This window comes from Eucyclogobius newberryi, unplaced genomic scaffold, assembly GCF_026437365.1.
Source record: "Eucyclogobius newberryi isolate DKJ021-1_F unplaced genomic scaffold, fEucNew1.0.hap1 SCAF_18, whole genome shotgun sequence".
NCBI classification, from domain to species: Eukaryota; Metazoa; Chordata; class Actinopteri; order Gobiiformes; family Gobiidae; genus Eucyclogobius; species Eucyclogobius newberryi.
This window is the reverse complement of record NW_027315812.1, coordinates 26114271-26140624: the sequence shown is the minus strand read 5'-3', so window position 1 is coordinate 26140624 and position 26354 is coordinate 26114271. Positions and strand designations below refer to the sequence as shown.

The following is a 26354-nucleotide window of genomic DNA, read 5'->3' as shown; positions in this document are numbered from 1 at the left end:
GGTACTTTGCCATTGCCACCCCACAGTGCTTAGCCGTTACCTGACCCAAGTATAGGCATAAGATCCATTAAATCCCTATATAGTTTCATAATGAGGTGGAAGGAAGCTGAAAAAGTGCCTTTAAATGTCAAAATGGCAATATTGTGACCTGTGTGACCTTTATGGTAATATTGCGGTAATTGTTTGGCCTGTAATTGTTTGGCCTATCCACGAGAAACAAAAACTGTTATTAAGTTCCATGTCTCATCTGTGTCCATGTCTAAAGCTCACTTTTTCGAGTTGAAAACCGCGGTTCTGTTTTTTGTCTGTTCAGCAACATGCAGCAAGCTGTCGGCTCGGGCGCAGATGGGAAAACATGGCTGCGGGATGCTTCCAAATCCTACGTATGTCACTGTTTAAGAAAATAATTCTTCATAGAATGAAGTAAGTAAAGCGCAGTCTAGGGATTGGTGAAAATGAGAAATCAAACATGCTTGAATCACTCCAAATACAACTTAAATTAGAATCCTATTATGGTTAAAAACTCCAAAAAGCCTTGTCATTTTCAACAACAATGAGTTTATAGAGGCCAGAGCAGGGTTTTTCAGATGTGGGAACAATAACTTTTATTTTAGGTATTCATTTATTTCTTAACCTTTATTTTACCAGGTAAGAACAGCTTTTTCAAGGGTGACCAGGGGCAAAGAAAAGGCATACAACTTTCAGCATGCTAACAGTGCACTCCCTGATTTGAAAACACTCTAATAAAGTTGCAAACAGCACACAGCAGTCTCATTTTGAAGAGCTACTTATCTGTAGTGGCCCAAAACAAATTATGGTTAGGGTTAGTTACTTTCTTAATTTGTAGATTTTCTGTATTTCTTTCGAAAACAGTGAATAACGTCTAAAATGACATTATTTTGTCTTTCTGAAATGATGATGCCAAATATTCAAGTTAGTGGTTCTCAAACTACTACTCTTAAACTACTACTTGACTACATCAAGTAGTCCCTGGGTAAAGATTTATAATTCTGAGTAACAGAAAAAAGCTGTAAACAGGACTATTCCAGGTCTAAATTAGGACTAAAGTCGGTCGGAAGGAAACACAGCATTGCCACAGTGGCTGCAACTTCAAGTAAGATAAAAAAAAAAATAAAAAGTACAATAATATTCTCTTAATGAAGTAAACACTAGAATTGAAGAGTTATCCACTGAGTGAGTCCATTTTACATTTACCTCTGGAATCCAGCCTCCAGCTTCAAATGTAATTGTGCCCAGTCTATTTGTATAAAACATTCCTCCATTTGGCCTTCTTCGAGCGGCGTTTAAAAGCATTCGGTGCAGATGCTAGCTCTCGCCGCGCTAAGTTGTCCTGTCATGTAAAATTAACCACCACAGAGGACTAGCTCACAGGCAAATCCACATTCTGGACGTGCGTCTTATATCCCCCCGTCTCCTGCTCGCTCTGGGGAAGCTAACGTGTCAGTGTGCACATCAACTGACATGCTAAGTGCTCGCATAGTGCTAAAAGCCCTCTTTGCTAACACGTTATCCTCGTGACATGAGTTTCTTTTTTTTAATCTTTCTTTTACATAACTTAGATTATTCATTTTTTGTCACGCACAGCAGGGAAGTCGATAAAGAATATATCGAAAGGCTTTACACAGACGTAAACGGGCTATTAATATAAGAAACTAAAAAACAATTTTATGATGACAGTGTCAATTTGGGCAGTTAGCGTTTACGTTAGCTTACATTAGCGACAAACAATACGGCGACTTTTCTTGCGAGTGACGGCGGAGGGGAATTCACAGTGAAACTAACAGCATCGGCAGCAATCAATGAACTTTATCCGAGTTTCAGAGATTCTTTTTGCACTTGGTTTTATAAATGATTATGCGCAGATGAAATACAGACTTTTCCAGGATTGACAAAGCTCCAGATCGACAAGAGGATTTCTGTAACTAAACGGACTGAAGCCTCGGTATTTCCTTTGGGGAATGATTTAACCATCGTCTCATAACAATTAAACATCTTCATTAATATTGTGTATTGGCGATTCTAATTATTATTAATCCATTCATCAAGCAAGAGAGAAAAGTTGTAAAAAATGTGTCTTAAATCTTAAATATAATGACGATATTGTGACGTTTTAGTGAAACATCATCTAACCCGTCAAAGGCACTAGCTAACTTCATCTGGAATGTTCCACAGTTAAAGTTGTGCATCTCTCCACGGATCACCTGACCTGTAACATGGCCCACGTACTTGTTTCCATGGAGATTGATAATGTGTAAGTGCGTCATACTCACAAATGTGTTTTTGGCAAAGCATTAACATTTCCATGGCGACAAGCCGATGGCGTATCCTCCACCTGAAAAGTTATGTAGTGTACCTTTAACTTGAGAGGACTGGGAGTCCAAAATACAACTACTTCAGCTACTTATTGTTTTAGTTTGTTCATAGTATTATACCACATTTCCTTGAGTCTAGGCAGTAATTCAGACTTATTTTGGAAGTATACTGTATTTTCGAAATGTGGGAGAAGATGAATACAGAGGTGCTTTCTGAGCGTGCTCCTGTGGGTGCTCCTGAGGGTGGGTGCTCTTGTGGGTGCTCCTGAGGGTGTTCCTGAGGGTGCTCCTGTGGGTGCTCCTGAGGGTGGGTGCTCTTGTGGGTGCTCCTGAGGGTGCTCCTGAGGGTGCTCCTGTGTGTGCTCCTGAGGGTGCTCCTGAGGGTGCTCCTGTGGGTGCTCCTGAGGGTGTTCCTGAGGGTGCTCCTGCGGGTGCTCCTGTGTGTGCTCCTGTGTGTGCTCCTGTGGGTGCTCCTGTGTGTGCTCCTGTGGGTGCTCCTGTGTGTGCTCCTGTGGGTGCTCCTGTGGGTGCTCCTGTGGGTGCTCCTGAGGGTGCTCCTGAGGGTGCTCCTGTGGGTGCTCCTGTGGGTGCTCCTGAGGGTGCTCTTGTGGGTGCTCCTGAGGGTGTTTCTGAGGGTGCTCCTGTGGGTGCTCCTGAGGGTGGGTGCTCTTGTGGGTGCTCCTGAGGGTGTTCCTGAGGGTGCTCCTGTGGGTGCTCCTGAGGGTGGGTGCTCTTGTGGGTGCTCCTGAGGGTGTTCCTGAGGGTGCTCCTGTGGGTGCTCCTGAGGGTGGGTGCTCTTGTGGGTGCTCCTGAGGGTGCTCCTGAGGGTGCTCCTGTGGGTGCTCCTGAGGGTGTTCCTGAGGGTGCTCCTGCGGGTGATCCTGTGTGTGCTCCTGTGTGTGCTCCTGTGGGTGCTCCTGTGGGTGCTCCTGAGGGTGGGTGCTCTTGTGGGTGCTCCTGAGGGTGTTCCTGAGGGTGCTCCTATGGGTGCTCCTGAGGGTGGGTGCTCTTGTGGGTGCTCCTGAGGGTGCTCCTGAGGGTACTCCTGTGTGTGCTCCTGAGGGTGCTCCTGAGGGTGCTCCTGTGGGTGCTCCTGAGGGTGTTCCTGAGGGTGCTCCTGCGGGTGCTCCTGTGTGTGCTCCTGTGTGTGCTCCTGTGGGTGCTCCTGTGTGTGCTCCTGTGGGTGCTCCTGTGTGTGCTCCTGTGTGTGCTCCTGTGGGTGCTCCTGTGGGTGCTCCTGAGGGTGCTCCTGAGGGTGCTCCTGTGGGTGCTCCTGTGGGTGCTCCTGAGGGTGCTCTTGTGGGTGCTCCTGAGGGTGTTTCTGAGGGTGCTCCTGTGGGTGCTCCTGAGGGTGGGTGCTCTTGTGGGTGCTCCTGAGGGTGTTCCTGAGGGTGCTCCTGTGGGTGCTCCTGAGGGTGGGTGCTCTTGTGGGTGCTCCTGAGGGTGTTCCTGAGGGTGCTCCTGTGGGTGCTCCTGAGGGTGGGTGCTCTTGTGGGTGCTCCTGAGGGTGCTCCTGTGGGTGCTCCTGAGGGTGTTCCTGAGGGTGCTCCTGTGGGTGCTCCTGAGGGTGCTCCTGTGTGTGCTCCTGTGGGTGGTCCTGTGTGTGCTCCTGAGGGTGATCCTGTGGCTGCTCCTGAGGATGCTCCTGTGGGTGCTCCTGAGGGTGCTCCTATTGCTGCTCCTGAGGGTGCTCCTGTGTGTGCTCCTGTGGGTGCTCCTGTGTGTGCTCCTGAGGGTGATCCTGTGGCTGCTCCTGAGGATGCTCCTGTGGGTGCTCCTGAGGGTGCTCCTATGGCTGCTCCTGAGGATGCTCCTGTGGGTGCTCCTGTGGGTGCTCCTGTGTGTGCTCCTGTGGGTGCTCCTGTGTGTGCTCCTGTGGGCTGGATGTAGGCGCTCCACCTGAGTGCATGAATGCTCCGCTGGGCCAAACACTGGAGCTGTCTTCTTCAATCATCCAGTGACTGTGCTCTGAGAGGCTGGAGAGGGTCTTGGAGAGTGTCTTGGAGAGGGTCTTGGAGAGGGTCTTGGAGAGGGTCTTGGAGAGGGTCTTGGAAAGGGTCTTGGAGAGGGTCTTGGAGAGGGTCTTGGAGAGGGTCTTGGAAAGGGTCTTGGAGAGGGTCTGCTGTCAGAGCGTGGCTGGAGACCCCCCTAAACTTATATTAATAGTACTGCTGTGATTATCTAACGGACTAAACGAGAATTGATAATTTGGGGCAACATTGGCTCAGGTGGAAGAGTGATGGGAGTTTTGTTGGCACTGGACCTATTCCTTTGTTTGTGTATAATACTATTGTTCTATTTCTGGTCAAGATAATTTACCCGCTTTGCTTAAATGAGTTGTGTGCTTACTACAGTAAAAGTACAAAGTAGTGGTAAAACAATTACGGTACTCAAGTAAGAGGGAAACACCGACTTAAGTCAAGAGTAATTGTAAGAGTAACTGTCTGGACATAACATCTGATTAACTATAAGTAGGGTTAGTAAGTGCAAAACAGGAAACCTCAAAGGACGGACACTGGACTGGTCACTTCAAAGGACGGACATAAAAATGAGACTAAACAACTAAATAATATCTGAAGGAGAAGTGCAAGAAACACAAATGTTCAAATTGTTTAGTCACAGTGGGAAGAAGGAACACTTTTACTCAAGTAATGTTGTACACTGTACAATATATTACTCAAGTAGAAGGAAAACGTAGCCCATAAACTACTCAAAGAAGTGCATTTTCTTTAAAAAGTTACTCAACAGAATGCAACTGAGCAGTGAGCAGGGACATCAGCACACTACCAACCATAACGCTTGTAAATCAGACCTGGGGCAGCTGTGACTACACAAGAAAATCACGAATACGGCTACGTAACCATTGTTGGATTGTTCAAAGCGCGTATCCAGCATAAATCGTGAATATCATGTATAGTTTTTGTCCTGGGTCTTTCCCGTGAACATGCTCGGGACACCTCTAAAGGAGCGCCCATCCACCCGGCAGAGAGAACTCATTTCGACCACTTGTATCTGTAATCTTGTCCTTCCGGTCATTACCCAAAGGTCATGACCATAGACCGTGACTCACAGTAGGAGCGTAGATTGACCGGTACATCGAGAGCTTTGCCTTTCGACACCCACCGATCTGTCAATCTCGTGAACAAGATCCAGAGGTACTAGAGCTCCTCCACTTGGGTCAGAAACTGAAATAAATCGCAGCAGGAAAACACCAGATATCCATTTCTGTGGCTGCAATGGCAAACGTGTCATTCAAACAAGTGAAGAGACACAACTTTAGCTCAGGTGAAAATGAAAGCAGACGTAATAAGCGGTATACTAGACGTGTTACATTATCCCGTGGTGGTTTTAATTGCAGCTATAAAACACAAGCCTAAAAGCAGGACATAAAATCACAGGAATAGACTCGGAGCCTGTTAGAGCAGCGGCTGCACCTTAGATTTGCAGTAATCTCCTCTAAATTGTGCCGGAGTCGCAGACAGCGAGAGGAAAAGAGAAGGAGAGGAAAAGAGAAGGAGAGGAAGATGGAGGGAGAGGTGGTGCTGTGAGAGAGGAACAGGTGGAGATCTGCGAGTCAAACCAGCACAATAGGACCAGCTATGGAGAAATGTTAATTATGGATTACTCAGAAAATCTTGGTTTTAGTGCATATGTCAGGCTTCTTAAACATAAGCCACAAGTACAAGAGGAGAATGTAATTGTGAAGAACAGTTTTCAAAGGACAAATATATCAGTAGTGGGAGGAGGGACATCAGAACATGAATATTAGTTATTGTTGTATATGAAAATACAGTTTTCCGTAAAAAAACAAAACTATCCACATGTTTACTGCAGACAATACAGTGTTTTTCTGTCTCTCTGATTAGATTTGTTTTTATTGCTAAAAATATGCAAATATAAAAATATGACTATCACCCCTGATACTGTTATAAGCAAATTGATGCTTAAATGTTCTGTATATGGATGTTCTGCCTGCACGAAGTCAATACAAACACAAAATTCTGATCCAAACGAGGTCAAATGTTGCAGAGTTACAACAATGAGCTAAACAATGTAAACATCTTTCATTTGGTGGCGGACCCTCCAAATAGTGCTAAATATTGCACTTATTCACGTGGCTTCAGATTAAAAAAACAAAATGTCTTGAAGTAATATAGAATTTTTCCAACTTCAGAACTATGTACTCAAAACTCCTACCATGGACACAATAAATGGATACCTTTGGAAAATACTACAATTTCAGACTTTAAACCAAATGGGACTTTTATTTTAATTTTAAATGTGCCATGGTTGTGTTTCTCTTTGGTCACGTTCTGTATTGTTCTGTGTTCTATGTTTAATCTTCTTTAAAACATAAAGGAACTAATGCCAATATAAGAGCGCAAACTGCTGAGAAAAATGTTCGATGCTAAGCTCAACTAAAGTTTTTGTATTATTATGTCAGCCGTACCCTATTCACCTTCTGGGCGCCGCCACCCATAATCCTTCTTCTGGTTGTATTAGTGAACACAGCGCTGCCTCCAGAGAAAATAACTTCTACACAGACTAAGAAGCCGCTTTCAGGCCGCTCAGGAGAGTTGACTTGTTGGTCACATGTACATTGGACATTTTACACCAAACAATCTACTTTACAGCAGAGTTTAGCGACCAGACGTTTCCCTCGTTCTCCACTTTACTAAACGGAGTAGGTAGGGCAGATTAAGGTGAATAAGTGCTTAGCTGCTTAGCCACCTGAGGGCCCTCCAGCAGCACCTACTTTTACTTTCCCCAATGATGACAAAGGTCGCATTGCAATTAAGCCAACTTTATAACAAATTAATCATAAAACATGAAAAAAATGTGTATAGTAGATGCATGTAGAGTAAATAAAGTACTGGTATACTCCTGGCTACAGGAGTACACCCTCTACTATGTATTTCTCTCCCCTTTATCTGTCTTTTCGATGTTGTAAATACAAACTGTTAGTGGATATAATTACAACTGCATTTTGAGATGTGAATGTGTTGATATCGAGTGATGTTCTCGTGTAAGTAAGTAATCTAAGGACAAACTTTGCATGGGGCCCCTAAAAGCTTGGGCCAGCAGAAGGCACCTGTACTTGCCTTTTTGTATGTAAAAGTCGGGGGTCTACATAGTGACGTGGACCATATAAAAAAGTATTTGGCTTAGAAGAACACACAGGGCACATGTAGAGCAAGCCTGTAACTACACACAACCCAAAGAAAACGAAATACGCTTAAGCTAGTCGGGCCTATTAGCATTTAAGGAATAAAAAGGTCTGCGATGGACCTTCGCGCCGCTTTAAGGAAAACTCAAAAACAAGATTTGTCGAGCCGTTTGAATTATTTTCCGTTGATAGCTTTATAGTATACGCATTTATTTGGACACTTGTGATTGTTAGTTATGTTATGTTTGAACACTATGGAGTCGGCCGAGATGCGTATTTGAATGCAGCTTCGCTCTGCCGGGGCCAACACGGACCTTTTCCACTTTATATGTTAATTTGTGAGATTGTTTACCGTTGGCAGCGTGCGCGTAAACAGTGGAGGGATAAGGTGGGAGCGCGAGGGGGGAAAGGGAAAGGGGCGATGATGTCTTGCGTCTCCGTGGTGACGTGAGACGAAGACACAAGAGGACATTGCAGACTTGGCCCGCCTTCTCGTTGTATATATATCGGGTTCGCTGACTGTTTGAATGAGCAAGAAGCAGTAATGAGGAATGACAAGGTGTAGATCGGGTTTTGGAAAGGAGAGGGATGGCGCCTCTAGTGGTAGAAAAGAGAACAACTAAGGATGTCACGATTATTTCGATTATTGTGAGTAGAAACAACAGAATGTAACAATTATTCACAACAGCCTGACCAAATGACAGTCAAATCCTATTCATCTCTAGTATAGGGCCAGTTTTATGAAATCAAACTTTATGAAGGATAAATAAGTTAATGTGCGCTTTTTTCATGTTAAGATTATACATTTAATTGCAATAAATTACTAGTTTATAGCATAGCGAGTTATATAATCACTTACCATTCGATTGGTCAAAGGTCGCCTTAGGGATGTGACAATAACCGGAATATTGTGATATTATATTGGAAAATATACTGAATAACAAGCATCATTGTTCTAAATGCATTGTTTTGTTGCAGCGACAGTAAATTAAAAAAAAAAAAAAAAATGGACTACATAGACCATGATCCTTTGCAGTGTAGACAACATGAATACCTGGCATACCTGTTATTAAGAAGTTTTGTATCCTATCCCTGGAATATGACAATATCTATTCGTACCAGGTATAATTTCACCAAACCTTCTCCAAAATATCACAATACTGTACTGTAAAATTAATATTGTATTTGTGAGATTTACAAATTGTTACGTCCTCAATGACCAATACATGTAAATAGTTGTGCCAAGGTTATGCCAAATTTGTATAGCGTCCACACGTTTAGTATTTTCTGGATTATACGTTTGTCATTGTTTTGAAAAACTTTGAGAATCTGCACTTCCTCTTCCTCTGGAGTTTGTGGAGTTGTTTAGAAGTGACACAGAGGAAGAAAAATTCAGTGGATTTAGTGATTTGGGGTAAAACTGATGCTTTGGTAAACTTGTTAGCATGTTCTTTATGCTATAGTTATCTGAATAACTGTTCATATGTTACGTTAACATACCAGACACTTACCACAGTTCTGTCTGTGCCTCATGTAGCTGAAGGTGTTAGCGTTAGCATACGTCATGGAGCTGAAGGTGTTAGCGTTAGCATACATCATGGAGCTGAAGGTGTTAGCGTTAGCATACATCATGTAGCTGAAGGTGTTAGCGTTAGCATACGTACACCTATTCACCATGTTCTCTCATCTGATATTCTAAACTGCATTTCAAGATGTTCTTGGTCTTAGATTTTATCAAATACATTTCCCCAAAAATGCCACTTATACTTCAGTGCGTCTTATGTATGTTTTTTTCTTCTCTCATTTTTTGGCTTGTAACTTATACTCCAGAGTGACTTATACTCCAGAAAATATGGTATACAGGTAAAGCAGTTACAAAAAACAAAACTGTGTGGCACTTAAAAGAAGAAGAAAACAAACCCAAAACATTTGTGCAATACTTTTACCATTTACTGGAAAATATATACCATTTACCAGAGATTTCAAGGACATTTTAGAACATTTCTGACTGAAACTGACGAGCATGCGTAGCACTTCACCCACTTAAAGCCCCAGCACGTAACTTTTTAGGATATTTCATTGCCCTGCTTTCATCTTGTTTCCATAGAAATGCTGTGGCAAAAATAGTCCCGAGTATGGCATCTTGAACGTTTCAAAGTAAGGTTTTATCATTCTATTTCAACTTACACAGTGTTGCTTTAAGAAGGAAATATACCCAAGATAAACTTAGCACGTTATTTTCCAGCCTATTTGTAGACCCCCATTCTCGTTACAACAACAACAAAAGCCCTCTTGCCTAAGCCATCACAATAATTACAAGAGTGGATTTGTAAAGTCACGATGTGTGGAAATAATCCCCTTTTGCTCTGAAAACAAACTTCTAACTCTGGCATTTACACAGGAGAGCTTCGATAAATGTTTTCCTTTAGACTTTAGTGCTTCAGTCGTATCTGCAGCGACCACATCAAGAACGGCCCACGCTCCGTAAAGAGTAACAAGTGTGCGAACGAGCCGTAAAATCATAATTGCACGCTGTAAAATCATGTATAAATAACAGCAGTGAACGTGGAAAAGAGGAGAGCAAGCAAAGTTATAGCATTATTACTTCAAAATATGAGATTGAGGTGAGACTTTTTGGACAGTCAAACTATCTTCACATTGTATAATTAGTTCACACTTGGCAAAAGTACACTTAAATATGCAAAAGATGTCTAAGTTGTTACCACGTTACCAAGGGAAAGTCATTTATATTCATAGATCCAATTCATTTGTCACAATCTACAAAGGCAACATATTAAAGGACACATATGATGAATTATTTGTATTGTTACATACCCTTGAGTACCTTTACTTTAAGATAATACATATATTGAAAAGCATACATTATTGTCTGATAGTAAGGCATTTCTGTAGAACAGAAGAAGGAATAACGACGAGTACATAAACAAAAGCTAGCTTGCTCCCGACATGCTAATGTAAGCACGCTGTTGTAAGGACCATGATTTGACGGCAGAAATGATCAGAACGAGGCTGGTGATGATTTACGGACTTAAAAACAGAACAGAAGATGTCAGTGCTCTACCTATGACATCAGACATTTGGGAAAATTGAAGTTGAGAGGTTTTTTTAGTTTTTTTTTTGTTTTTTTTTAGGCTCAAGCCAAGTGGACCTTGTAAACAGGATGAATGAAACAAGTGTTAATGAAGCTAAATACAACTCCATACATGCTTTTGAAGAGAGAACACTGTTTTAAGAAGCTAAAACAGTCCATTTTGTGTCATATGTATTTTAAAGGTGTCGCCTGTTCGTCTCCATAGTGATAATTTTGCCTAGAATGTTCCAAAGCATGGCATTAAACACGTCCATCTTGCATTTATTAAACTACAGGTGATTTAATTGGTTGAAATGGCTTGAAACACCTGCAGTCGTAGTGTGAATCCATGGAGATATGTAAGTCTAATGCCACAATATGGAACATTCCAGGTAAAACAACATCTCCATGTAAACGAGCAGGTGGAAAAAGCAGAAAAAATATCGAGCAGGTGTAGAATTGAAAAGTACTTTAATGTTCCATGTATCAAATGTAGCTCCACATTTGAAGATAAACATTGGAAAACAAAAAACTAAACTTTTACTAAAAACAGGCACATAAAGCACTGAGGTTTCTTTAAACGCAACATTCAAGTCTCAAGGAGGATCGTGTTTAGAGTCAAGCTGCGGTTAAGATTCCCCGATTCAACATAAACATGTCTTGAAAGACTTTTTTTCTTTTTCTAAATCTGCCGTTTTCTGAGTTCATAAAGTGAACGGTATCTCCAAGTAGGTAAGCGAGTTTCAAGGGGACGATGCTGGAGAAGGCGAAGGATTGATGTGAAGTTTGAAAGTCAACTGAAATATCTTTTAAATGTTTTTGTTGAGAGTTCAAATCGTGGAATAGCAGACGATTTGGTCATGTGTGTGGAACAGTGAAGAGTCACCAGAGAAGCAAAATATATGAAAAAAATAAATAAAAATAAAAAAGAGAGACAATTGTGAAGTGCAAAGTGCAACCAAATCGGAAGAAAGTCAGAAAGGATTTTGCCCAAAGACACAGAGGTGAAATGAAATGTATCAAGTTGAATATCAATCTCCCAAGTCTCAAAAAACTTCAGATTTCAAGAATATACAAACATCCCGTCCTTGGTATCTCTGTGTTCTCTTTCTTTTCTTCTTCAAAATGAGCCCATCCTCGTCCACCTTTGATCTTACATGTGAACAGGGCCCAACAAGCTATCGCTGCAACTCGCACATTAGATTTAGCACTTTTCGGTACCGTTTTCTCCTGAATAACATCCAAAGTGTTATCATTGACATAAAACTGCACTAGAATCATATAGTGCTCACCTCTAAGCTTCATAAAGATGTGTCACACTCCCCGGTGAAGCCTCAAGGGGGCGCAGGGGAAGCTGTGCACAATGGGGCAGCTAATGCATATGCTAATTAGCATTATCGTTTCGATTTTAGCGCTTTGAGGGCAAATGGAGCGATAAGCTAACCAGAATCCTATTTCATAATTCATAGGCAGAATTAGAGGAAACTTTCACACTTCATTTGACATGTTTGAAGAAATGTGTTTGTATTTATTGCACTTGGCACTTTTAATACCACAGAAAAAGTGTCTTACTCAAATAAAAAGGTATGCAAATGTAAAAAAAAAGGTCATGATACTTGAGGGATAATAACTCACTGCTGTCCACAACATATCCGAGCTGATTTGGGGTTTTTGACGGCTTGAAACATCTGGGACACACCCTCCTGCTCTTTGTCAACGCATGGGATAAAAACCAGGTGCAAAGTCCAAAAAAACCTGCTGTTTCCTTTCACCCAGTGTTGTTTTAGAAGTGTACTTTTGACACGGTCCTGCTTTCCTCCGCTTTTCATGTTCTTGTTTATCCAGATGATTGTGCCGTTTCATTGGGCCTCTTATCTTTAGCGCCATACATCATTCTGACTGGCTCTTCCTGTTTTGGCGCAGCGTTGGGAGTGAATGGGAAAGAGACCGACAACTCATACCATCTATGAATGTTACAGGTCAAATGAAGTTGGAGAAGATATACAGAGTTGGAATGTGTGACCTGTGTATTCCGGGAAAAGCCAAACACTGCACATGACATTCATTATGGGTTATAACATGTGACAAAAGTGTTCAAAAAGTGGTTCATTAAAGGCGCACTGCGTCACTTTTCGAGAGGCATTTCCGGAGGCCCCTCCCCTGACATGCCTCTATCCACAGGAAACAAACATATTCATAAACACATTTTCTGGGCTATAAGTCGCAATTTTTTTCATAGTTTTGGCCAGGGTGTGACTTATACTTATATCTATACTTATATACTTATACTTCGGAGCGACTTATATGTGATATTATTTGTTATCTTCACACTTGCATTCGCATTTCATACTCCAGTGCAACTTACATAATATGTAAGTTAGACTGGAGTATGAAACATATTATATTTTATGCATTTTTTGGCTGGTGCGACTTATAGTCCAGAAAATACGGTAATATTTAGAGGCGGGACTCAATTGAAAAAAAAATCTATTAAAAAAAAGATAAAAAAAGACCTTCAAAAATCGCAGTTATCACATTTAATCAAATTATTTTCCTTAATAATGATGAACTTAATTGCAAATGTGTTTTAGCATTAGAGGTTAACACTTTAAAACGTCTTAAATGGCAAAGCTGGTCAGAATTTGTGTGTGTGCGTTTGTCATTCAGCTTGACAGGCCAATGAATAAATGAAATGAGGCTGTAATATGTAGCCTACGTGATTCATTTAGCAGGTTATGGTTTATTAGGCCTACACATGATCATCGTGTTGCATTTAACCGACTCACACCGACTCCTTTAAAGTGAACGGCGTAAAAAGAAACCGTGAGTCCAAACCCAAGCGCGTGGCGTTACTCAAACCGGGAGCAGACGGCGCATCAGGACACAGACTCGTAACACGCCGTAACTCTGACATTCTTTAACATTTATTTAACGCAATTACAGGAAAACAGTCATGCATTGGGTGAACGCAACAATAACGTGATGCATTCTTGCTCCAATAACCGTCTGAGTTTAGGTAAGTTTTAGTATTTGTTTGGACCAGATTCAGCCTTTACTGTAGTACTGTCGCAAGCTGTGACAAGAAAACTACTACTCCTTTTCAAATTAAAATAAAAAGCACTACAAATGTGCATCCAGTTACCTCCACATCAAACCGGCTCGGACGAAATTGCACACTGGCGTCTTTGCTATTCCATGTGTGAATATCTTACATTCCCGCACTGAAAAAAAAACAGTATGAAATGGCGTGGAATAAAATATTTCGGAGCCAAGAAAATCAGAGGGTGAAGTTTCCGGCGAGTGAGAGAAGGAGCCGGAATGACAATGATTGTAAAAGGCTGAGTATATATGCAGGGGAAGAACCGGGAGACGTGTGGCCTCGGACAGGTGCCTTCCCCCGGGGGACGCAACCCACTAATCCAGGGTTAGCTCCAGAGGTGAGGCTTTCACACTGCAGTGCTACATATTCAACATATTCAACATGTACAACACTGACAGTCACAATACAAGATGAAGCACGAGCTGGAGAACGGAACTGTGTGATAAAGAGTCTAAGAGTTTGTAACTTTAACTGTGTCACTTTTGTGGAGGAGGGTTCAACACCTTCTCGTCCCGATGGAGATGTTTTTGGTTTTCCTAGAATGTTCCTCATTATGGCATTAACTGTATCTTGCACTTAAAAGCGGTATGGACAATTTTTCGGCGATTTGAGAACGCAGGCGGAAGTGCACATGCCACTCCCCCGTGTGGACCGATACAACACACACGTGCGTTTGTTTATTAGCGCAATGAATCACATCGCATCTCTCGTCTCCCGTAGATTTCTGTCCACTTCTGCGTCAGCTCGAACTGTCTTTCTCCGTCTTCATTTTGCCCCGTACACTGAGGGAACTATATTATGATAGATCCATGCGCTTAGGCACGCGGAAACGTGGGCACGAACCGCACGCGGCTGCAGGTGAGCGGTAGGTGCGTTTTATGATTGATACATGGCAGGACAAATGATTTATCCACGCCACGAGGAAATGTGATAAAAAAATTGCTGAAAAAAATCGTCCGTACCACCTTTAACTAATTACAGGTGTTTTATTTATTAAGATAAGATAAGATTTGCCTTTATTGTCCACACATGGGGAAATGTTGGTGTTACAACGCAGTAGATACAGCGGAAAGGACAGATAACTTATAGGAAGTTTAAAAAAAACACTCTTAATAGAAGAACTCTTATGAACAAAACTCCTGTAAACAGGTCCTCTCATCTCTTAATAGGGAATGGAAGGAAGAAAATAAAAATAAAGATAAAATAAAATAATAATAATAAAAATAGCTGGCATAACACAAATAATACTAATAATAATGGTAAAGTAAACACTCTTATTTACATCAGTTATATGCACATGAGTATGACATTATTGCAGTAAAGGGATCGCTTTAAACTAGCAATATGTACAGATTCTAAATTTCTTAAAGGCTGCTTAAATGGCTGATTTTTGCAGTCTTAAAAAACGTGAAAAAATAAGAATTTAAAGCTGCGTTTTTACTTAGAGCCAAAATAAAACAAAAAGACTCAATGTGTGTAGATTAAACTTGTTCATAAACACTGGAGGTAAGGAGCCTGTTACAGTCACTTTAGTGTGATTTGTTTGTGCGATTTGTGAAGTTTAAGAGTCGTCACTAGCGCTGCTTTGTGCTCTGATCGGTGAAGCTTTTGGAAGCTCATAATTTGAGGTTTGCAAAATGTGAGCTGACAAATAGTCCCAACACGATCACAAGGACCCAACTATTGTTTCACTATTGTTTCACTGTTGTTTCACTCACTATTGTTTCACTGTTGTTTCACTATTGTTTCACTGTTGTTTCACTGTTGTTTCACTGTTGTTTCACTCACTATTGTTTCACTGTTGTTTCACTATTGTTTCACTGTTGTTTCACTCACTATTGTTTCACTATTGTTTCACTGTTGTTTCACTGTTGTTTCACTATTGTTTCACTGTTGTTTCACTCACTATTGTTTCACTGTTGTTTCACTATTGTTTCACTGTTGTTTCACTGTTGTTTCACTCACTATTGTTTCACTATTGTTTCACTGTTGTTTCACTGTTGTTTCACTATTGTTTCACTGTTGTTTCACTGTTGTTTCACTATTGTTTCACTGTTGTTTCACTGTTGTTTCACTCACTATTGTTTCACTGTTGTTTCACTATTGTTTCACTGTTGTTTCACAGTTGTTTCACTATTGTTTCACTATTGTTTCACTATTGTTTCACTGTTGTTTCACTATTGTTTCACTATTGTTTCACTGTTGTTTCACTGTTGTTTCACTCACTATTGTTTCACTATTGTTTCACTGTTGTTTCACTATTGTTTCACTGTTGTTTCACTGTTGTTTCACTGTTGTTTCACTATTGTTGCACTGTTGTTTCACTGTTGTTTCACTGTTGTTTCACTCACTATTGTTTCACTGTTGTTTCACTATTGTTTCACTGTTGTTTCACTGTTGTTTCACTGTTGTTTCACTATTGTTTCACTATTGTTTCACTATTGTTTCACTATTGTTTCACTGATGTTTCACTGTTGTTTCACTCACTATTGTTTCACTGTTGTTTCACTATTGTTTCACTATTGTTTCACTGTTGTTTCACTGTTGTTTCACTATTGTTTCACTGTTGTTTCACTGTTGTTTCACTGTTGTTTCACTATTGTTTCACTGTTGTTTCACTACTATTTCACTGTTGTTTCACTGTTGTTTCACTGTTGTTTCACTATTGTTTCACTGTTGTTTCACTATTGTTTCACTGTTGTTTCACTGTTGTTTCACTATTGTTTCACTATTGTTTCACTGTTGTTTCACTGTTGTTTCACTATTGTTTCACTGTTGTTTCACTGTTGTTTCACTATTGTTTCACTGTTGTTTCACTGTTGTTTCACTGTTGTTTCACTATTGTTTCACTGTTGTTTCACTGTTGTTTCACTGTTGTTTCACTATTGTTTCACTATTGTTCGCTCCTGGTGAATGATCGTTAAATAATGAAACACCAGATATGATTTTGACATCCCAAGAGGCTTTAGAGTAATGGATAGTTACTTTGAGTAATGGATGCATAATTAAATTAAATTAATGCTTTAGAGACTTATTCTATTATTTGATTTTTAGAATTACAAAAATATGATTATATTAAATGAAATATTTATGTCACATTTAAGCAATGGCAAAAGCTATAATGACATATTCATCGAATCTGACATGAGGCAAAGAGCCTCTGGTGGTGGGCTGTGTTTGGGGGTTCTGGTGGTGGGCTGTGTTTGGGGCTTCTGGTGGTGGGCTGTGTTTGGGGGTTCTGGTGGTGGGCTGTGTTTGGGGGTTCTGGTGGTGGGCTGTATTTGGGGGTTCTGGTGGTGGGCTGTGGTTGGGGGTTCTGGTGGTGGGCTGTATTTGGGGGTTCTGGTGGTGGGCTGTGGTTGGGGGTTCTGGTGGTGGGCTGTGTTTGGGGCTTCTGGTGGTGGGCTGTGTTTGGGGGTTCTGGTGGTGGGCTGTGTTTGGGGGTTCTGGTGGTGGGCTGTGTTTGGGGGTTCTGGTGGTGGGCTGTATTTGGGGGTTCTGGTGGTGGGCTCTATTTGGGGGTTCTGGTGGTGGGCTGTATTTGGGGGTTCTGGTGGTGGGCTGTATTTGGGGGTTCTGGTGGTGGGCTGTGTTTGGGGGTTCTGGTGGTGGGCTGTGTTTGGGGGTTCTGGTGGTGGGCTGTATTTGGGGGTCTTTCTCCCGTGAGGCTTCAGCTGTTTCATGTGCTTTGCTCCAATAATGAGGAAAACACAAGCTGTTCATACAGTCATTGTTGATGTAAGATATGCTATTTATGCTATTTGCATCTCATTAACACTGCACCAGAGCGTCCTGCATTCAAAGAGAAAGTAGGAGGGGCTTGTGTGCTTCTGTGCATCATTTGTGCAATATTTTAATATTTCATATTTTATAAAACTGAATATTTGCAAGACATGAATTATTCAGCGTCACCTCGGGGGCTGGGTGACAGGGGCATGGCAGCATGAGAGAGAGGGAGGGAGAGAGGGAGAGAGGGAGAGAGAGAGGGAGGGAGAGAGAGGGAGGGAGGGAGGGAGAGAGAGAGAGGGAAGGAAAAAGAAGGAACGAGCAAAAGAGGGATATGGACAAAGGGAAAGAGAAAATCAGATCGAAAGAAAGAGAAGGATAGAGGAGAAAAAGAGAGAGAATGATGGCATAGGGAGAGGAGTACAGGGGGTAAAGAGAGAAAGGAAGGAGAGAAAGAGGGATGAAGAGAGAGGAAGAGAAAGAGACAATGAAAGGCAGGGAGAAGAGAGAGGTGGAAGGATGGAGGAGAGAGATAGAAAGAGGTACAGGGGTAAAGAGAGAGATGGAGGGAGGGGTGAGAGTGGAGAGAGAGAGAGAAGGAGAGGGTGGACAAAGACATAGAGAGAAATACAATAGAAGGGAGGACAGAGAGAGAGAGAAACTAGGCAAGTGAGGCAGGGAGAATAGAGAGAAAAGGGCAGGCAGAGGATGGAAGAAGGGATTAAAATAAGAGAGAAAGCAAAGCAAAAAAAGGTGTGAGAGAGAATGCAACAGCATTAAAGCAGTGTGACAAATCCTCTGACATCACATGACCAACCGGGCATGCTAACGCTAATCTGCGACGTTCAAAAGAGAGAGAGAGAGAGAGAGAGAGAGAGATTCAGAGAGAGAGAGAGATGGGGGGGGATTGTGCAATAGAGAGAGAGAGGGAGATAAATCCAGAGAGAGAGAGAAGGAGGGAGTGGAAGATCCAGAGCAAGAGAGAGCGAGAGAGGGGGAGAAAGAAAGAGAGTGAGGAAGAGAAAGATATAAAAGGAGAGAGCTGATGAAGGGAGGGACGGAGGGAGAGAAAGGGGGGTTAGTGAGTGAGAGAAGGTGAGATGAGAGAGGGAGTTAGAGAGAAAGAGAGAAAGCAGGCGTGAAAGATAGAGCGAGCGATAGGGAGGGAGGGAGAGGAAGAGAAGGATAGAGTGAGAGAAAGAGCAGGAGGGAAAGAGAGAGAGTGAGAGAGAGAGTGAGAGAGAGAGAGAGAGAGATGTTCACAAAAAGACATACAAAGCTAAAAGAAGAGATAAATGTTTGTTTTCTTTTATTGTTCTTCTTCTACTCATTTACGCAGCAGTCACAGCTTCCTCTCCTTAACCTTTGAACTCCCTAAAGACTGGAGGTCACTGACAGGCGTGACGAGGATGCCCCTTTATCGTTTGATATTTCATTTCTGATAGAGTGCGCTGGCAGACAGAGGGTGCAGGGGTCCCGTGGGTGCCAGAGCCTGGAGGGGCCGAGCTCTGGGGACTTTTAACTTTGCTCCAGGATCATCCATTATTGAACATTCACACGGAGCGGAGTGACGGGTGAAGATGGTGCGCAGCAGAAGAGGCTGTCAAAGAGCGCTAAGGACCAGAAAGTAACAGTTTTTATATATATAATGTTTTATATATAATGTGTGTTGAAGAGCGCTGTGTATGACAAACATGTGTAATTGAGCCAAAATGTTATCAATATGTTCTCTTTTTCATTCTGATTGAGTCCACAGCCAGTGCACTTTGGAGTTCAGACGGAGCAGGATTTTTGTCTGTTTTGTTGTGTTAAATGGCACTAATTAAAAGGGTGTCTTTTATGTTTAGGAAATTAATACTGAAGGTAATGTGTATGATTAAAGCAAATCAAATTGACGATAAAGATGATCAATATGAGCTAAAACCTTTCATATTTTTTATGTGTTTGTTATATCATTAAGCTCAAAGCTCGACAGTGTTTGTAAACTATATATACTTGTATTTTTTTAATTTAGACTACAACAAAAATATGAATTTCAATATATTATAATATATTACACATGGGTGGGGCAACTAATGGCCATAATGATATGTAATGCACGCAATAAAACAAAAAAATGCTAAACAACCTTTGCTTAGTTTATCATTACTGTGCCCATAAAAAATTTAAATAAAAATAAAAATTGCTATTTCTATTTTATTTTTTGAAGTAATAATGCTTGTTAGTTCTAAAGAGTTCTGCGGAGCGTCAATCCTTGAACACAGCTGACTCACCACTCGCCCTGGTCCGGGATGTCGTGGATCCAGCCTCCCGCCGCGCTCTCTCCGATGAAGCCCATGTCGTCGTGCGAGCTGGAGGACGAGTGGTCGGACAGGTGGGGCGGGATCAGCGGCGGCCTGTCCTCTTCTATCATCACGATGTCGTCCTGGGGCATGTTGACGGTCGGTGAGAGCTGGTAGTTCGCTGCGGACACGTGAGGAGAGAGTCAGGACCGAAGCAGACGTTTAAAAGTCTTATATTGTCTTTATTTGGGCCTCAGAACTCCTGCCATGGACACAGTGAACAGTGAACTCTGGAGCATTCTCCTGGAGGCAACGGAAAAGACCCTCATGAAAAGATGGATGACCCATACTGGACTAACATTGTACTGGACGTTCAACAAAATCACATTCAGACTCAATTTGAAAATGGGCAAATTTGACGCACTGTGGGCAAAGTGGGACAAATGTTTGTGTTTACATAATATGGCTATTTTCTTTTTTTTTATGTATTTATTTTGATTTGTGTCAGTTGTTTTATTCATCTATTTTATTCCATTGTTCTTTCCAATAAAAATAATAAAACAATGATCAAATGTAATAAAAGTCTTATATTATCTTCAATATGGAAACGTACTTGATTTTGTTGTATCTGTTTAAAGGTGCACAAAAAGACTCTTTTGCTTATTTTATTTTTTTATTTTCCAACAATTAACATAAAAGAGAAAAGGGGGGGCATGTAAAAGGAAATCTCAAGGCATGAAAATGTCATATTTCAACTGAAGTCCAAATGTATTCCTCTCTATATTCCTTATGTTAGTTATGTTTGTTTAAGGCCCTGATTGTTGGTTATTTTTGCAATTATTGTTCCTGTTTCAAAATGAATTCAAAACACCCTCGTAATTCCTCACACAAGCATGAGTAATAACCATTATTCAATATTTCTTGCAAATATAAAATAAAGGGATCTAAATGCTCTAAACCCAAACTTCCTCAAACTGGCTGTTTTAAAGCCTAATGCATACATTTAATGCCATGCTGTGTAATATTTCAGGCAAAGTAACAACACAATCACGCATCAGAACAATCATTGATACTATGACACTCCAAAAGGTCCATCTATTCTGTGAGATTTCAATATTGTTACATCCACGTTCACAGCTAATTCAACACATTTATTTGCATCGCCCGTGTGGACTGGAACCTCCCATCTGCAGTATCAGCATGCAGATTAGGAATTACGCAGATATACAAGCGCCGCACGTCTGGTAAACATAACGTTCTCCCACATTTGTAATTACTGCCATAATCGTGTGGACAGAGATAGTGTGGTCCAGTTAATCGCACTCTCAAATGTTCATAACTGGATTTTGCCTGAAGGACGACGCGCTTCTCTTTTTTTTTCTAAATTGGGTAAATAACCAGGCTTATCAGGGCTGTGCGGTGCAGAATGTTGATTGACATGCAAACAAGCAGGTCCCAGCGGTAGAATCTGGTGGATTTGAAAGAAAAAAGGTTGTATGTATCTGCATCCCATAATGTCATTAAAGGAGACATATGCTGTTTCCTATATTGAGTATTAAATGATAAAATAAATCATTATTTTACATTTTGTTCATTGTAAACAGCAATATTTAACAAAAATAGCTTAATAATAGAAAGGATCCGTGGACTTCCTGTTGTGTGAAATGCTAAACCTCATAGTGAGTCTCACCATCGGAAGCAGCTTAATTTTTGTGTTTTTATTATTGAAAAATTGTTATGCGTCATTTGGTTTAACCCTACATATGATCCTGAAGAGTCTGAAGTACAGAGCTGTGGGCAGGGATAGGGGGTAGGTGAAACATGTTTTGCGCACTCAAATGCAGGACAATACAGGATTAACAGATGCACGGATCAATGCACTTTTGGCACGTTAGCGATGAGGGAATAATGTTGTAACATGTTTAAAAGCTCATAAAAGAGAGAAAATATCTCTATATGGGGGTTAGTGGGTCCTCAATTGCTCGTCTCCAACTGGTCCAAAATGCTGCTGCCCGTCTTTTAACTGGAAGAAGAAAATATGAGCACATTTCGCCTATTTTAGCTACACTCCACTGGCTGCCCGTTCATTTTAGGATTCATTTTAAAACTCTTTTATTTACTTTTAAAGCCTTAAATGGTCTTGCCCCTCCTGACCTCTCCGAGCTGCTACACCCCTACACTCCCAGCCGTTCCCTCAGGTCAGCTGACCAGCTACTCCTGGCAGTGCCACGGGCTAAAGGTCAGAGGTGAACGAGCCTTTGCAGTGGCAGCTCCAAAACTGTGGAACAAACTGCCACTCCCCATAAGAAAAGCCTCTTTTTAAATTGCTTCTAAAAACCCATCTGTTTTCTCTGGCTTTTAACTCCATGTAGTATGTTGATTGTATGTTTGTTATATGTTGCAGCACCTTTTTATCTATTTTATTTAGTTTATTTTTATTCCATTGATTTTAGTGTGTTTGTTTGATTTAATTTTCTATTTGATTTTGTTTTTATATCTTATTTTATTACTTTTATCCTATTTATGCCTCTTAAGTCTTTTACCTGCTGTGAAGCACTTTGGAACCCTCTGGTTGTATAAATTGTGCTATATAAATAAAGTGGATTGGATTGGATTGAAAAAATAATGTTATAGACATGCAACCAGCAGATGGAATTAAAATATGAAAAATAACTAAACTAAAATCATTATCACAGTAAGAAAAAAACTTAGTCCCTCACAACATACAGTATTTACATGTTCCTGTACAGTTTTCCAGTTGAGTAGAGAACACACGGCAGGATTTTAGAGTCTTTAACGGTTTAAAAAGTGCAGACCACAGACACAAGGAGAATCGTATGAGATTTTATAAACTATGACCCTCCGAGCGTCAGTAGTTTCCTGTCCAGAGTAAAGCGACTCCGTTTATGACTCAGAAGTGTTCGATATTTGGTCAAATGTGGATCAGAAAAGTGTTGCTGATGATGAACTACACAGTACCAGGAACTACACGGCAGGAACTAGTCTCGCCCTTTTTCAGACCTAAGTTTTTGTTTCAAGAATGCTTCAAACTGGATTAATAGCGATAGATTTGCAGTAAAATGGATGCAAACGCAACTTTATACCTTCGTGAGAGGAGAGTAATAAAGTCATGAATATCGTCCTTTCTCTCGTGTTTGTATCGTGCTCCTGTTGCTGTAGCGATGATGTTCTATGGTTACGACGTGACAAAGGAGTTCCACAAACCAGACGATCCAACGCTGCCGAGAAGCAAATCTGGGCTTGAATTGGGAAAACGATCTTGTTCCTTGGTTGTTTTGAAATGGAATATTAACTCTACAATCCTTCAGCAAATCCTACATGGTTGGGGACAGTTTGAAGTGTTCTCCTCCTTCCTTGTCTCGCTCTTCTTCTTTCCTCCAAGGACACTCACCGGAGCACTGGGCGACAGAGTGATCAGTATTCCGGCCGCTCTGACCCTCCTGCTGAGGACTTGGGAGAGAGAGACTGAGAGACTGAGAGAGACGCTCCTCTTCTGCTCCTCCAGAGGCAAAGTCAAGGAGGAATAAGCTGCCATCTTCCCCACCAAGGGCAGAGGAAGAGAGAAGAGGGACTGGTGATCATTTATAATCTTACAGGTGCTCAGCCTTGTCCACAGAGCAAATAAAGAGAAGGAAAAGAAAATAGGCAAATGACTTAAGAACAAAGTAATAAGCGAGCAGTAAATCCATAGAACTTTTACTTATGTTTTGTTTTGAATACAGTTTGCAAGTTGTTTTTTGTTTGGATGGGTCCTCCTACTAAATCCAACAACATTTAAAGCTTATAATCAAATGTCATAGTCTTAATGGACACATATATAACATTGTTCCCTCATCAAAAACATATCTGGAGTTGTTTTTAGCATCATTTATGCTTGTTTTCTAAATCTTGTTGAATAAATCCACTCGCTTTGATCCTACAAAAACTCTAGACTAATTCTGAGCATTTTAGCTGTCAAATTGTGCTCATCCCAACTGCGTGCTCACATTAGCATGTCAAGGGCAAGCTAGCTTTTCTTTCCTACGGGTAATTCCCTCCTCTGCCAATAGATGTCTCTCTGTGGTATCTTTCTTTTGAAGCCATAGCTGCCTGAAGTGAACCTGCCAATCCGTGCCTTCAGCCTCTCTGACCACCAACAACGATGGGTGAATGGTCTTGCCCAAGGACACAACAACGAAGGAAAATCAAATTCAGCGGGAGAAACATTGTCACAGTCACCTTTAAGTCTGAGTCAAAGGTCTCGGTGCGGCTTAGCAGGAGGATTTGTCGTGCAGAGTCTTCAGATCGGGTGTCAGCGCAGTTTGAGGTGAGTAACAAGCATCAGGACAAAAGACTTAATCTGTGTCCTGCAGTCTGGGCATCACAGTCAGTGCCCAGGAGTCCAGAGGGAGCCAGGTCAACTCTGAAGACACGGCAGGAAAGCTTTCTTCTAAACTTCACTCTTGCTCTGCTCTGTTTGGTGTAAAGACAGGACAAAGTATTTCTGTTCGAAGATGTCTTTGGTGTAAAAAGGTCTGTGTCTAGTGCACTGAAGTGTCTTATAGTAGCAGAAGTACACATAGTTCCACCAAATGATTGCCAATGAAGGAATGTCCAGACAATAAAGTGTATCACACAACCATCCAACTATTTTTGACTTTATTATTCCTTTTTAAATGTGTTAGTCCAACGTGTAAATATCCTTACAGGGTCGATTTAATCTGGTGTCCCATTGGGGAAAAAAACATGACGAAACACTCCAAACATATGACATAAATACATTGAGGATCAGTGAGATACAATATGATTAGAACTAGAATTAGAACTGCACACACAGGGTAAAGAGAAACTTCTCCCAATAAGACTTCTACTAAAGCTATGACATGATGTCACTTTCCTCGGAGCGGATTCTCAGACTGTGCAAATGAAGTCTTTCTCTGCTTGACGCTTGTGTATTTGTATTTAAGTTTCACTGTATGAACTGTTTTGAGGCGGTCCAATCAGCCACTTATTTGTATGAAGACATGTCCCCTAACAATCAGGAACTAAATCTATAACGTCTTTTACTTTCACAGAGTTCACTCCTGCGCTCATTGATTCTTCTTCAAAAACAGCATTCAGTTCCATACAATGCTACTACTTATTTAAGAAAGGCTAGTTATTTAGTTTTGTCTATATTCCATTTATGTATGCGGAAATTCCAAGGAAAAATAGAGAATTTTCCACATTTGAGTTTATGTCCAAGTACAATCCCATAAATTATTGCCATAGTTACAGATGTATTTATACTTCTAAAGCCGATACAGTACTTAATTGAATGAAAATCCACACTCCACATCTGCTCGCTAATGTTACCCAAACATACACAAATGCTTGGCTCCCTATAGCGTTGTTTTACTTTCCATCCAATTGAGACGATTTCGCAAATGTAATGGTTTGTAAGCGATTGCGTGTAATCACTAACAGCAGACAGCAATATTTATGCTGGCAGACCCCCAAACACGATCCGAGAGCCGCACCAACGATAAATGCACAGTGGGCTAAGGCAAAATGAGTAGCGTTCAATCATCGGTAAAGAAATAATGGAAATAAAGTTCCTGTAGACCAAGGACTTTGTTGTAAAGGCGCAGGTGGAGTTTAGAATGGAACTGTTTTTTGGCGTTTATAATTACATAATGCTGGTGTAGCCAGAACTGTTGCGGTCATATGAAAGCAAAAGCAAAGTTAAACAAATGACGGAATTACGAGGTAAAAGGAGAAGTGTTGAATGAGTTTTACCTAAGGCTCATTTGTAGACGGTTAACGTTCTTTGTCCTTCGGGTTAAATGATCCTAATAGGATTTGGAACAGCAGGGCTTTAACTCGATCAATTGTCCAAACATTAGTGGAAATGGGAGAGGTTATGGTTTTCAAGGTGCTCCGGTTTCACTCATCCACTTAAGGCAAGCACACGTACAAAAAATAATAATAATAAAAAGAATGAAAGATCGCAAACTCTGGTGAAAACAAGACAGTAAAAAGCAGACACAAACAATATATATATATATATATATATATATATATATATATATATATATATATATATATATATATATATATATATATACAATTTCTCACCAAATATCAACTGGTAGCTTTATATCTTGTACTGACAAAATTAGCAAAACAGAACTAGCAAAGCATGTTAGCCGTTTCCTGTTTATCGCCTCACAGCTCCTACATCAAGGCCCAAAATATTATATTTCCAGTGTATAATGTGTCTGACATCATCCAAACCCAATGCATTATATAAACGCATTGTAGAAGTTAAATGCAAAAAAAAAAAAAATTATGCTAGCTTTAGCCACGTTTCACGCTGATACAAACTACGGAATTACTAAACACCTGAAATCGGTCTTGTGATTAAAAAGTGTAATTCAAGTACCATTTAGGTTTAGGTTCATGTACCAGACCCCTGGGAGCCAGAACACAAACCCGCCATTAAACAAACCAACCTGTCGAAACGTGGCTTTAGCTCCATTCTAGGTTCATTCCAGGTTTATTTACACTGCTTCACTCTGGAAAAACAACTTATGCAATATAGTTACATTCTCAAAAGGTTGATTCAGCACAAAATTGGTTTGAAAGCATTTGAGTACTTTTAACATTTTAGTGC

At 40.9% G+C, this 26354-nt stretch overlaps 1 protein-coding gene across 1 annotated transcript in view; it reads right to left on the bottom strand.

Annotated features, from left to right (window-relative positions):
* The window catches only part of LOC140364812 (partitioning defective 3 homolog), a 554921-nt gene that overhangs the window by 239969 nt on the left and 288598 nt on the right, over positions 1–26354 (bottom strand). The window contains exon 16 of the mRNA XM_072451184.1: positions 19691–19880. Coding sequence (XP_072307285.1) covers positions 19691–19880 — 190 coding nt within the window. The remainder of the gene's footprint in view (positions 1–19690; positions 19881–26354) is intronic.